This window comes from Tupaia chinensis, unplaced genomic scaffold (assembly GCF_000334495.1).
Source record: "Tupaia chinensis unplaced genomic scaffold, TupChi_1.0 Scaffold000528_1, whole genome shotgun sequence".
NCBI classification, from domain to species: Eukaryota; Metazoa; Chordata; class Mammalia; order Scandentia; family Tupaiidae; genus Tupaia; species Tupaia belangeri.
The window spans coordinates 3,103,050-3,115,526 of record NW_006160041.1 but is presented as its reverse complement, the minus strand read 5'-3'; the positions used below and the strand labels follow the sequence as shown (position 1 = coordinate 3,115,526).

Genomic DNA, 12,477 nt, shown 5'->3' with positions numbered 1-12,477 from the left:
TAGGGAAAGCCAGACATGCCCCTTCAATCATCATTCCTCCCCCTCCTTTTCATCCTCCCATTCCCATTCACTTTCTTTCAAAAGGTACCAACACAGCAATAGAGTAAGTGCACCCCAGGACAGATTTCTGTGAAAGAACCCACCCGGTATTGGCATAAAAGGAGCAGGCAATCAACCGACCCCGACATGGAAAGGGCTGAACTGCTTCCAAGGCAACTATACGTAACTTCTTAAAGCTCCAGAAAACCATGAAATTCAAATGGGAGATGGCTAGTTCACAGACTAGTCATCAAATCAGCATTTTTCAATAACTTGTCAGCCCCTTCTTTCTTCAACATCCTCATGCTAGAACTCACATTTCTTAGTTTGTTATTTGACAGTCTTTGAAGGAAGCAGCAGCACACAGCCTCACCAAGATAGGGGCTGGAGAGTTAAGGAGAAAGAGGGAAGAGTTGGATGCAGATACATATTTATAATTTATCAATTAACCTCTCCCTTCACTCCTGAACAGCTAATCCAATTTGAGCTGCTAGCCAGGTTCTCTGGGCTCGGGTCTCTGACAGCTTTGATTAGGAATGGATGAGTGAGCTGTGTTTCCCAAAGGTGTGAAGCGCTGAAAGGCATGTCAGAGCATCAGAGCGAGCCCACCCGCCCGGTGCTGCTCCTCGTCCCTGCCCACCTGGTGGAAGACTGACTCTGTAAGGTAAAATCCCGTATTTCTCTTTTGGCTCTTACTCTTTACAGTGTAATGTGTTTTTAGTCCTATGATCTTCTACATCCCCCTAGGCCCATCCTCTTTGGCCCAACATCCCCACTCAGAAAATTCCAATTCCCACACATATATAAGAACTACAACACGGAGGACTAAAAAGAACAGTAAATAAATATCCCAATTCCCTATTAAATACAATTTCAAGCAGTTTGCCAATCCTCTCCCTTTTCATCTATCATCCTTTTCTTGCTATTATCTCCAAATTCAGTTATTTGCAACTAAAAACAATAACACATCACTTCACATCTCCCCTCTTCCCACAATACTTAGGGTACCCTGCATTGAAACAAAATACGTCTTCCCCGCTCTGCACAATCACTTTCATGGTCTCCCATTCTTGCTAGAAATGATACAACATCATGCAGAAGGCTCATCCTGGACTTCGAGGGAGGCCAGCCAACTCAGAACATCCCCAAATACCAAACATGAAGTGCATTGAAGGGAAACAACAGCATTAACTTGTTCGTTTGTTTGTTTGTTTTAAAGTTGTTAAAAGCATTAAATAATAATCTGAACTGTTTTCATCAGAACACACAATTCCCCTTGGATAAATGAATATTCAGAAGGCAGATTAATAGCTACAATAAGAAAAATAAAGTGATCTCTACCTTTACTTCTACCTACAGAAATGAAGTGGAAGGTCCAATTAAGTAGAGGAAGCATGGTGTCCACCATGGAGGCGGTGAGAGAGAGAGAGAGAGAGAAAGCAAGGAGGGTAAAACATCAACACACTGCAGACACACGCAAGACATGACACAATAAAAACTCACAACAGTATAGGCAGCAGCATTGCAACATCCTGAGATTGCAGCACAAAACAAACGCACAAAGGGAAGCTTAAACTAGCAGTAAACACTGACCAGCAAGACTTTTTTCATGAGCTTCAGGTTTAAGCTTTATCTCGATTCATTTCTTCTCAGTCCCATCTTTAGAAACATAATAAAGTTGGCATGCAAAAGCATTACATAGCGACATGTATGTGAAATTGCACACACTTATATCTGACCTAAAAATGATTAGGAAAAGTGTCGGAGAAGCTAGGTTTTCCTGTATTTTCCCAAGATTAATATGAATCATGAGGACTAATAATGCAACATACATGTATAAGTGGTGCACACACAACATACATGAGTATTTTTGCACATATTTACAGGCATCAAAAGCAAATTCTGGAGTTTCCGTGGGAACCAGACAGAAGCTTCTTTCTGTCATGAGAATGCAATAAGGAGAAGGAAAGGAATATTGAGAAGGAGAGTCTTGGCTTTTTAGGTCATCATTAGATGGGCAAGAATGGACAAGGAGGTGGAAAATAGGAAAGAATGAGAGGAAGAAGAATACGGCCAAAGGGCCTTCTCAAAACAGATTAAACTTCAAGTTGCAACTTAAAATCTTAATGGCACAAATCACCCAAAAGAATTCTGCATCCTTTCCTGAAAACCTCTCTCAACAGGAATTTACAACATCCATGTCTGTCATTATTTCTTTCCCCTTTTCTAGAAGGCACCTGATTTACTCTCCCTGAAGTATCAGTGTGTCTAAATGCTCTACGCATGTGCATTTTAGTACTGGGTACTGTACATTCAACACAAGTTCTTCCAATGCATTTCACAATGTTGAGATTTAGCCTTCCAGAATGCTGTGGCTACATCAGTGTTTCGGAAATAAAGTAAGCCAAGATTAAAGAAGTCCTTATCGGCCTCTTCCATCTGCTATTCTCTGACCTATAATGTCAGTCATTTGATACGCCTAGTCCTCCCTGCCATTGTGAAAGCTGTAAAAACTCCTGAAGGGGTACTGGGAACATAGGGCTAGAGAATGTAGAAGAAGAGCCTGCATGCACTCTGAAGGCTTTTATGGTGCAATGCATCACCAAAGTTAGGTCATCAAATTCTAACAATTCAAAGAACTTGGTTCCTCCCACTTCATAAATAGAGGCTGGACTCTTTCAAACTGCCTGGACATTAGGTCAACAGCAAGCACATCTCCTACTCATATCCACTTCGTACTTACTCAAAGTCAGCCCCTGCTGCTCTCACTCACCTACAGAAAGAGTGGAGAGGTTTCACCCTAGCCATTTCAGAGCCCTATCTAACACTGGGGAACTCACCTGACCAACTGCTTCAGCTCTGCTCTTTGATATCTACTCTCTTCCAAACTCTATCTTCTTTGAAATTTCTTGAGCCCACATTATGGATCTTGGCTCAGGTTTGGAGGATACATTTCTATTGGAAAAGTGGGCTTCCTCCTTATCCTGCCTTATCAATTCTAGATACTCTCAACTGCCCACCTGCACAGCTACCGGGACACGATGAACAAACTTCTCTGAGTCCTGGGTGATTCTCTGACTGTCTCCCTTTTATGTCAAAACTCTGATGATTCCAATGTGAGGGTAAAGGAGAGGGAAAATAGCCCTTCAGTGCCACCCTACCCTCCTCAAAGGTTAAAAAAAAAATAATAATGAGGAATATATGAGAGTCTTCCTTCCCTTTCCCCTTTGCTATAGTTCTCCCAAAGAGGCACTGAGTCCCATGTATATTTTGAAAAGAAACAGACAAGAAAAATTAAAGTATAGTCTTTTTGGTGACAGGGCAAAGGCAGGTAGACCAATCTTGCAATCATCCTGCGGCTCAGAAGAAACACAATAGCAGCAATTGAACAGTGCAGGAAAAGACAATTTTAAGTGGGCTTAGTTCTCAAATCCTGATTTAGGCTGATAATGTGGAAAATTTTTATTGAGGAGAAAAAGGCTTCATTCACAGCCCACCCTGTGCTCAGCTGAGCCGAGAGTTTCCTGCACCGTTCATTCCTTGCATATTTGAATATTTTAGGCTGCAGATGCTGAATTTACAGAACTTTATATGCAGTTTTCTTCAGGGTGTATAATGAGTTAGAGTCCTGCCATGAGGACATTAGCATGTTCTTTCGGTGGTTTGTGCTTTTATAGAAAAAAACTGAAAACAGTCAAACCTCCAAGGGCTTTCTTTGACCAGGGAGGGTACAATGTCATTACAAGGGGCAGTGGATGGAGGGGAAGACAAAAAGCAAACCTTCACGGGGAGGGGAAACTCAGGGTGAAACCCAGCTCCTCCCCCAAACCTGGGGCCGCAGCATGGGGCCTGGGGAGGAGCAGGAGGAAGTTAACCGCTCCGTTGCTCTGAAATTAGCTTCATTCACCCCCATTATCGACGCCGTCATGCCTTGTTTCATGCTTCCCTTTCGGAGGCAGCCCAGCAGGGCCAGTGCCCAGGATGACAAATGGTGGTGGAGAATGAAGAAGCCAAGGGGACGGCGGGGGTGGGAAACCACGGTGCTTCAGGAAAGATGCCCCCACAGCATGGTAGCACTGCTGCCAGCCCGGCCCACAGCAGGAGGGACAGGCAGGAGCGGCCTGCCAGAGAGATGAGGCTCTGAGCAACTGGCCAGAGGCACGAAGGCAAGCGGTTCGGGCAGCTGCAGGACCACGAGCACAAAGCACCTACCTTGTTCGCTCATCATGAGGTGGGAGAGGCCTTGAGGAAAGAAAAGAAGGGAGAAGGGGAAGAGGAGGGAGGAAGGGAAAGAAAAGAGACAATGTTAAAATCCCAAATACAATGCAATCTTCTTTTCATTATTGAATGGAAGCAAGAGTGAAGGGCACACATTCTCGGGAGCATGCAACAGGCCCAGACACCTACACTTTCTGTTACAGAACGGAAAGCCTGCCTCTCCAGTTTAAAAAACTGTCTTTTGTTTGATTAACTGTTTTGGGCCTAATGAGAACATACTTTTCACCATCCTTCTTTGTAATAGGTAAAATTTGCAATAGATCCATTAAAGATTAGGTCTCTTCAAGAGACTCCAAAGACATCAGGCAAAGTAAGTTCCTTTCTTTGTTTTCAATTACTTGTAAGAGTAACAATAATACATGGTCACTGTAGAAACTTGGGGAAATTCAGAACAAAAAGAAAACACATCAGTTGTCACCCCACCACCTAAAGATTACCTTCCATTTTTTCTATTTTCCTGTAAAAATGGAATCATATTGAATATACCAAATAAATGCCCATTTACAAGAGTTGCTCACACAGCCTAAAACTATTTCTGCTCTGAGCCCTTGTTTCAACCCAATGATACCATAACCCCTTCCTCCTCCAACTTCTTCACCACTACCACTTCTTAGAAAGTCCTGTATTTGATCAGGGAAGCCTCAACCAGCACTGAATGTGTTTATGAACATACAAAATCCCGATAAACAAATAATAGAACCTCTGCATATGTTCTTATGGAAGACCAACAAGGCTATTAAGAGCATCTTACTTCAAAGGAAGAATAAGCCCTGATAAATCTATTAAAATAAAAGATTTCCAGTCAGTAACCAACCACACCAGTTATTTGCTCTTGCATGGCTTCTATTATTACTAGAGATATTTTACAAAATCCAGATCACCCCAGAGAACCTTTACTCAGAGCAAAATTCAGGGATATAGGAGATTAATAAAGGAGAAAAAACTCTTAAAGCATGGAAATCTCTAAATGTTTCTAGAGATTACTAGAGATTTTGAAAAGTAATCAGAGGCAAAATATAGGTCAAGCAACTGACTTTTAAAAGATCAATGATATATTAAATACATAGATACATGTGCCATAAATGTCATGGAGTCTGTTTTTTTAAACAAATTTTGTTAAATTATAATATTTTCAATACACAGTCTTGGCATTCATTGCTCTAGGACTGGGATTAATACTGTTGGAAGAATGGAATTGGGTCAAAAGGTGTCATTTTCATGATTTGTTCTGTTCAAAACTTAATTTTTGGCCTTTTTCTGGGGTGTGTGTCAGGGGAGGCGAGGTAGTAAATGATAATAGGGCAAAAGAAGAAAGGTTCTTAGGTTTGGCTATGACAAACCTCCACAGAAATTATTTCTAAATTGCCCGATATTTCTGGACCAAGCCAGCCTTCAGTATCCCAGTCAAGAACACAAAAGAGAAGGGCCCTGGGGAAGGGAACTGGGGTACCTGGAAATGGAACAAAATAAACGTAGGAATTCAGCCCACAACCAATCAGAAGAATAAGGAAGATCCCAAGAGATGTCTGAGTAAAATAGGGAGTTGAGAAAGAAAAACATTTTACACCTGAGATTAAAGATGTTTGCCAGCTGCAGAAAAAAATGAGTAGATAAGAGACAGAAGAGTCTTTACTGGACTTAAATATATCTTTTTTTAAATATGCCCAATTAAATATAAGTAGGACACTTGGTAGTAAGGGGTGCCCAAGCCTTGGGGGAATCCTTACCATTAGACCTCATCTTCTCTATTTCCCCAGCATATCTCACTGATGACCTGTGTGATGTATACTAAAAATGAAGAACCTTGGGTCAGCAGGTGGCATGGAGGTTAAGTAGCTGAACCCCACATGGCCAATTGCACAGTTCAAGTCCCAGACCCTATGGCTTGAAAACTACAACTGGTGCATGTGCCTGTGTGCCCAAAAATCTCAAGAGGAGAAATGAAGGAACTGAAGTGTGGCCATCCACCCTGGGGAATACTTTCTCACTTTCTCTTTTTCTCTGGTAATCACACACACCCTATAGCAAACTAAAAAAAATTTTAAAAAGAGTATGGGGACCAGCAGTTAGCATATTGGCTATGTCACTGGATTCCCACATAGTTGACCGCAGTTTGAGTCCCGGACCCGGTGGCTTAAACTCACACCGGGCATGTGTGCGTGTGTGCCCAAGATCCCAAGAGGAGAATGGAGGAGAAGGGATTGCAGTGTGGTCATCCCCCCTGGGGGGTGATTTCTCACTTTCTCTCTCTCTCTCTCCCTCTCTGTCTTTCTGGCGAGTGCACGCACCCTATAGCAAAAACCTCTCAAAAAAAAAAAAAAAAAAAAAAAAAAAGTGTGGGTCTCATCCAAGACCTAATGAATTAACATTTGACCCTTGAACAACATGGGAGTTAAGGATGCTGACTCCTTATGCAGTCAAAAATCCTAGTATAACTTTTGATTCCCCCAAAATTTAACTAATAGCCTGTTTACAGGGAGCCGTCTGGATAACATAACAGTTTACTAACACACTTTTTGTAACATTAATGTGTAACTGTTAAGAAAAAAAAAAAAAAAACACAAGGACGAGAAAATACATTTACAGTATTTATTGGGAAAAAAACAAAACCCACATATAAGTGGACCAGTGCAGTTCAAACCTGTGTTGTTGTTCAAAGGCCAACAGTAAAATCTTGGGAAGGAATTAGGGCAAGATCTGAATTTTAAACAAGTCACCCAAGCAATTTCCATGCTCACTGGAACTTGAGCACTACCTCCTTAGAGTGGCATATAAATCAAAATATGGTAAATTAAATTGTATGATAAATTCACTAAGAGGAATTGGATATTTAATGAAACCCTGCAGTGGATCCTTTTGTAAAGGGAAGAATCCTTTTAAAATGCAAATAACCCACCACCTGTGTTTTTAAAATTCAAATATGTACTTATCAGTTTTTATTAAGCTACATATGTAGTTGCAGTGTTGCCACTCAGGAAAAATGTTCATGTGCTTCAACTTATCAACCTTAAACAGAAATATTAGGCCAGAAAAACAGATTTGGAGTTTCGATGTCCAAACTTTGGTTTTGTAGACAATACAACAAAATGAATATGTATTAGTAGGAAATGGAATGGGAGAGGGGAGGAACTATAATCACAGCATGTGTTTTTTCCTTATTTTATTATTTTTTTTATTTACTTCCTTCAACAGGGTACCAATGCTGAGATCCACCTTCAGCCCAGCCAGCCATAATCCCAGGCATAGGTGTGTCCAGTGCACCAGGAAGGTCCAGACAGAGACCTGGAAGCCCTCCAGGAAGTCAAACTCACACAGTGCCATCTAGATCCTGTTTTGCTTTTGAAAAAGAAAATTTTATAAAATTTTATTTTTTTTAATTCCACTTTCAAGAACTTTTACACCAGTATCTTCCCTAGTATTAGCCTATCCTCATAACTTGCTGAGGTAAGAACTAAAATCCAGGGATGCCAGAGCATCTGGGGCCATTCTGAAATTGTTTCTCCCTTCTTCCACCTCAGTACAAGCAGGAGTACCTGCTGGTTAAAAATCTCAGGTTCCCAACAGTGAATGAAACAACTAACAATCAAATGAGCAGATACACTGAATACCTGCTACATGCAAAGACTGAGTAAGGCACTGGGGAGTCATGTGAGTATGGCATATTGTCCCTAACCTCTAGGAGTTTATAGCCTAGCAGAGAAGAGGTGTGTGTGTGCTTATATTTACACACTCCAAAAAAACCCACATAGGACATAGATGCTGGTGTCTGATAGTGCAACATAGTGGTGAAGATTAAGGACTTCAGGCCAAGCTGCACTGGCACAGGCAGGATGGCACAGTGGTACAATGATTGAGGGCACATGAAAGGCCTAAGTTCAGTTCCCGGTCCAACCTAAACATGTGGTGTGGTATGGTGGCCCATGTCTGTGATCCTAACTAACTGTGAGGTTGAGGAAGGGGAATTATGATATGGCAAGAAACTGTCAAAAAAAGAAGATACCTCTCTCTCCCCCCCCTCTCATGTTTGCACTCTTGCATGCACACGCATGCATGCATGCATGCACACACACACACACATACACACACATGCTTGCTGTCTCTTATTTAAAAAAAAAAAAAGGATTAAGGACCTTCGAGCCATATTTTAATCTCATCTCTGCTACTTTCTAGCTTGTGACCCTAGGAGAGTTGCTAAACATCTCTTTGTCCTATTTGGGGGATAATAATAATGCCTATTCCATAGGTTGTTTTGAAAAGTAAATGAACTCCTATATGTAAATCTGTACCTACAGATGCAAAGGCCATGTAAGAGTCATCATTTGTATTATGCTATGAAAATTCACCGACATGGGAGACAACACCTATTGTAGTGTCTGACACACAACAGGTGCTCATTATCTGTTTGATGACAGAATGAGAAATGAGTGGGAAATTGCTAAATGTCAAATGATGAATTCAGACAAGAGGCTAGTTGGGACTGTTAGGAGGGTTCTAGGTGCTGAGAAAAGGCTTTGGGAGGAAAGATTTGAACAGGTCTTAGAAGATGGTTTAGGCTTTAGATAAATGGAAAACATACTAAGCACTACTAGCTTCTAAGACCACAAAGTGCATTCATAAGGACTTTCCTGTTCAACTTTATAGAAACAGCTAGGATACTACCAGGAACGTGATAGGTATGTAACAGCATGCTGTATAATAAAGGAATTAATACATATAAATACTTCCCATAAGAAATAAGTAAAATGTGATTCTAAGAATTACATTATGGAGGCTTGAGTTTCAAAGCTAAAGAAAATAGACTTTATCTTGAAGCTGATGGCAGACACTAAGGGTTCAGGGCAAGAGAATGACCCAGGAAAAATGATGTTAAGGACAATTGCTTTTGCAATAATGTAGACAGGATGGATTAAAGAGAAAGAGACAGAGGCAGAAAGATCAGTCATAGGCAAAAGGCCTAAATTAGTTATCATGGCAGCAGAAAAGGGAAAAGGAGGATGTAACGGGCTTTGGTAAAGGATGAGATGCTTCAGAGGTCGATAAGAATCTGGGGGAAGCAACATCAGATATAAGAAGGTGGAATGAGGTAGGGAGATGGATTTGGAGTGGGGTGTAATAAGGTCTGTTTTTGGTGTGCTGAGTTGAAGATAAAGAAGAATCCCTCAAGCAAAAATGTCCAGTGTGCACTTAAAAATGTAGGGTTGTGGTCTGAGGGAGAGTCAGGACATGCATAAGGGTTAATCACAACCTTTTCATGGAAGAGTGAGCGAGTATCCAGGCAAATGAATGAGGTCTCAAAGGAAAAGGGATAGAGTACTAACCTTACCTGGAAGAAGACGGTATTTATCAAGATATTCTGAAGGTTCGTTTTCTTCTTCAAGTATATTCAGTGTTAATTTTTAATTTACAGGCAAAAGAAAAAACAGAACTATATGGTTTTGCAACATAAATTGCAGAAAATATTGCTCAGAAAATCTTAATTAAGAAGGATGTAATTAGCAAGAAAGGAAACAGAATCTATGATGGTAAATGGACTCTGTGTGCATGGCTGATGAAAAAGAAGTTTAAATGACGACAAGCCTTCTCATCAACCTCAGAAGCAAACGATCAGAATGTATGTACACTGCCAGCTCCAGGACCAGCATTCTAGCTGGGTTTGGAGTTTGGCATTTATTCTGGGCCTGATATCACAAACTTGCTCACAGATAAGGCATGGACTGAAATAGGGCCTCATGGGAGCAAAGAGCGCCACATCTTTCCAAAATAATCTCAGCACAGACTCTGGATCAAACAAATTCTCAACTACAACTCAAAAGCCAGCTCCAGAAAAGTTCACCGAAGGGTGGGTAGGAAACTGGAGATGGGCTTAGATGACCCCTTTGGTAGGTAGAATATTAAGAATTGCTAACAAAGGGGGGCGGCTGTTGGCATGGTGATTAAGGGCACTGGACTCCCACATGGCTGACCATGGTTAGAGTCCCAGACCGGACTCTTGCTTTCTCACTTTCCCTCTCTCTTTCTCTCCCTCTTCCTCTGTCCCTCTCTGGTCAAATTAAAATAAATAAATAAATAAAGTTAATTCTTTACCAAAAAAAGAAAATCTCTAACGAAGAATTCTTACAGAATTACAATGTCTTTTTAATAACAATTACATGTGTAGGGGGCAGCAGATGGAATATTAGTTACATCACTGGACTCCCACATGGTCGACTGTGGTTCAAATCTCAGACCTGGTTGCTTGAAACTCACATCAGGCTCCTTTGTGTACACGCCCAAAATCCCAGGAGGAGAATTGATGAGGGTCTGTGGCATGGCCATCCCCCTGGGAGATGATTTCTCACTTTCCCTTCCACTGTCTCTGTCTTTTTTTCTCTGGTGAGCACACATGCAAAAACCTCTACCTTAGGAAAAACAAAAACAAAAAAATAATTACCAGGGCCAGCAGGTCCTGTGGTAGTTACGGCATTGAACTTCCACATAGCCAACTGCAGTTTGAGTCTCAGACCTATAAGCTTGCTGTCTCACTTTCCCTCTCTCTCTCTGTTTCTCTGGTGAGTGTGCATGCCCTATAGCAAATTAAAATGATAATAGTAAAATTATTATTTTTTTAAATGAACAATTACAGACCAGGGCCAGGCAATAATACAGTGGTAAAATGCAATATTCTATGAAGCAGTCTCTCATGGGAAAATTCCTGGTTCAAGTCTGGAGAACTCCATGAATACACCATGCATATGTGTGCCCATGATCCAGGACTGGCTGAAAGTTGAGAAAGGATCACAGTATTGGAAACCTATTGGGAATGCTGTCTCTCTCTCTCTGTCTCTCTCACTCATTGAAGAAATAAACTTAAAAAATGGAATTAAAGTACAAGTTTATTAAAAATAATAATAATTACAAAAAGAGAACAACTGAAATGCCTCCTATCTGATGTCTCACCCTGATAATGTGGTACCCTCGCTAAATCTATGGACCATTCTGGATTCTAAAAAGAAGTCTGTCTGATACTTTTGACCCCTTCTTCTCCCTCCTTCTAATGCTTTATTCCACCTTCTTATGCCTATCTCCAGGTATAACCAGTGCACCGGTCCTCAGGGTACACAGGAGGAAAGAGGAGAAAAAGAGCACCAGTAGACAGGACATACCAAGTTGAAACTGACTTAGAACAGACGGCAAATCATATGTAAATTATATGCGAAGTATATGTATGGCCCTCTAAACTATGTTACACCCTTTGGGAAAATCCCCATGGAGATAGCTGCTTTTGCATCTCAGGAAAATGGAAATGGATATGAGAGCAAAGTCATTTGTAAGCACTGCGGACATCATGAAGCCTGTCATGAGGATGACTAACACAGACAATTGAAACCATCTACTGAAACAGACAAGATACGATGTTCAGAAACCAGGCCAGGAGTTGAAGGCCTCCATCATCCAGGCTCATACTGCCTCCCCCTCCATTCTCTGCTACCCCTCCCACCTCAGATGGCTTTCAATGCATCCTTCCTTCCTTCATCCTCGCTGGGTAATTGGGCAAAGTATCTCAAGGAAGGAAGTCACTCATGGGGGAAAAAATGATTCAAAAGGAAAAAAGAAAAAAGAAAAGCGAGTTATCTCTGCCAAGACTTTTATTTCATTCACTTTCAGGGGATCTTCTATTCCAGTGAAAAATCCACATATATCATCTCTTTTTTCCATACTGAAGTAGAGAAATTAAATGTCACTAATTGCTGCAAGTGCCAAGTGCCAACGTTGAATTCTTATGAAGCCACAAGGACTTTTTAAAGAGTAATTACATAAAATCAGAAGGTAATGGAAACATTCTCCCGAAGTTTCCGGGAGAACTAAGGAGACAGTGGAGGTGGGAGGGGGTGGGGCCTGATGAACAAAGAAGCTGGCAGCATCTGCAGGGTGACTGGGAATTTGGAAAGTAGAGAAGGAGAAAGAATCTTGTGTTCAGATTTGCATTTTTAAAGAGGGAAGTGGCTTAATATGTGTTTCTATTAAAACATGAAATTCATCCTTTCTGTCACTTCTCATGATTGTTAAGCCACTGAACATGGGACACACTCAGACACCTCATTCTTGGTCATCAGGAGAGCCCAGCTGAAGCTCTCTCACTTGGCCATAGGACTTGTGTGCTCACCAGAGAGACAGAGAGGG

The 12,477-nt window shown here is 41.2% G+C and overlaps 1 protein-coding gene across 10 annotated transcripts in view; it reads right to left on the bottom strand.

The window, feature by feature from the left end:
• Nucleotides 1–12,477, bottom strand: part of NRXN3 (neurexin 3) — a 1,829,483-nt gene that overhangs the window by 1,687,017 nt on the left and 129,989 nt on the right. For all 10 annotated transcript variants that reach the window (XM_027775177.1, XM_006157103.3, XM_006157094.3 and 7 more), the window contains exon 4: nucleotides 4,252–4,281. In XM_027775177.1, coding sequence (XP_027630978.1) covers nucleotides 4,252–4,281 — 30 coding nt within the window. The remainder of the gene's footprint in view (nucleotides 1–4,251; nucleotides 4,282–12,477) is intronic.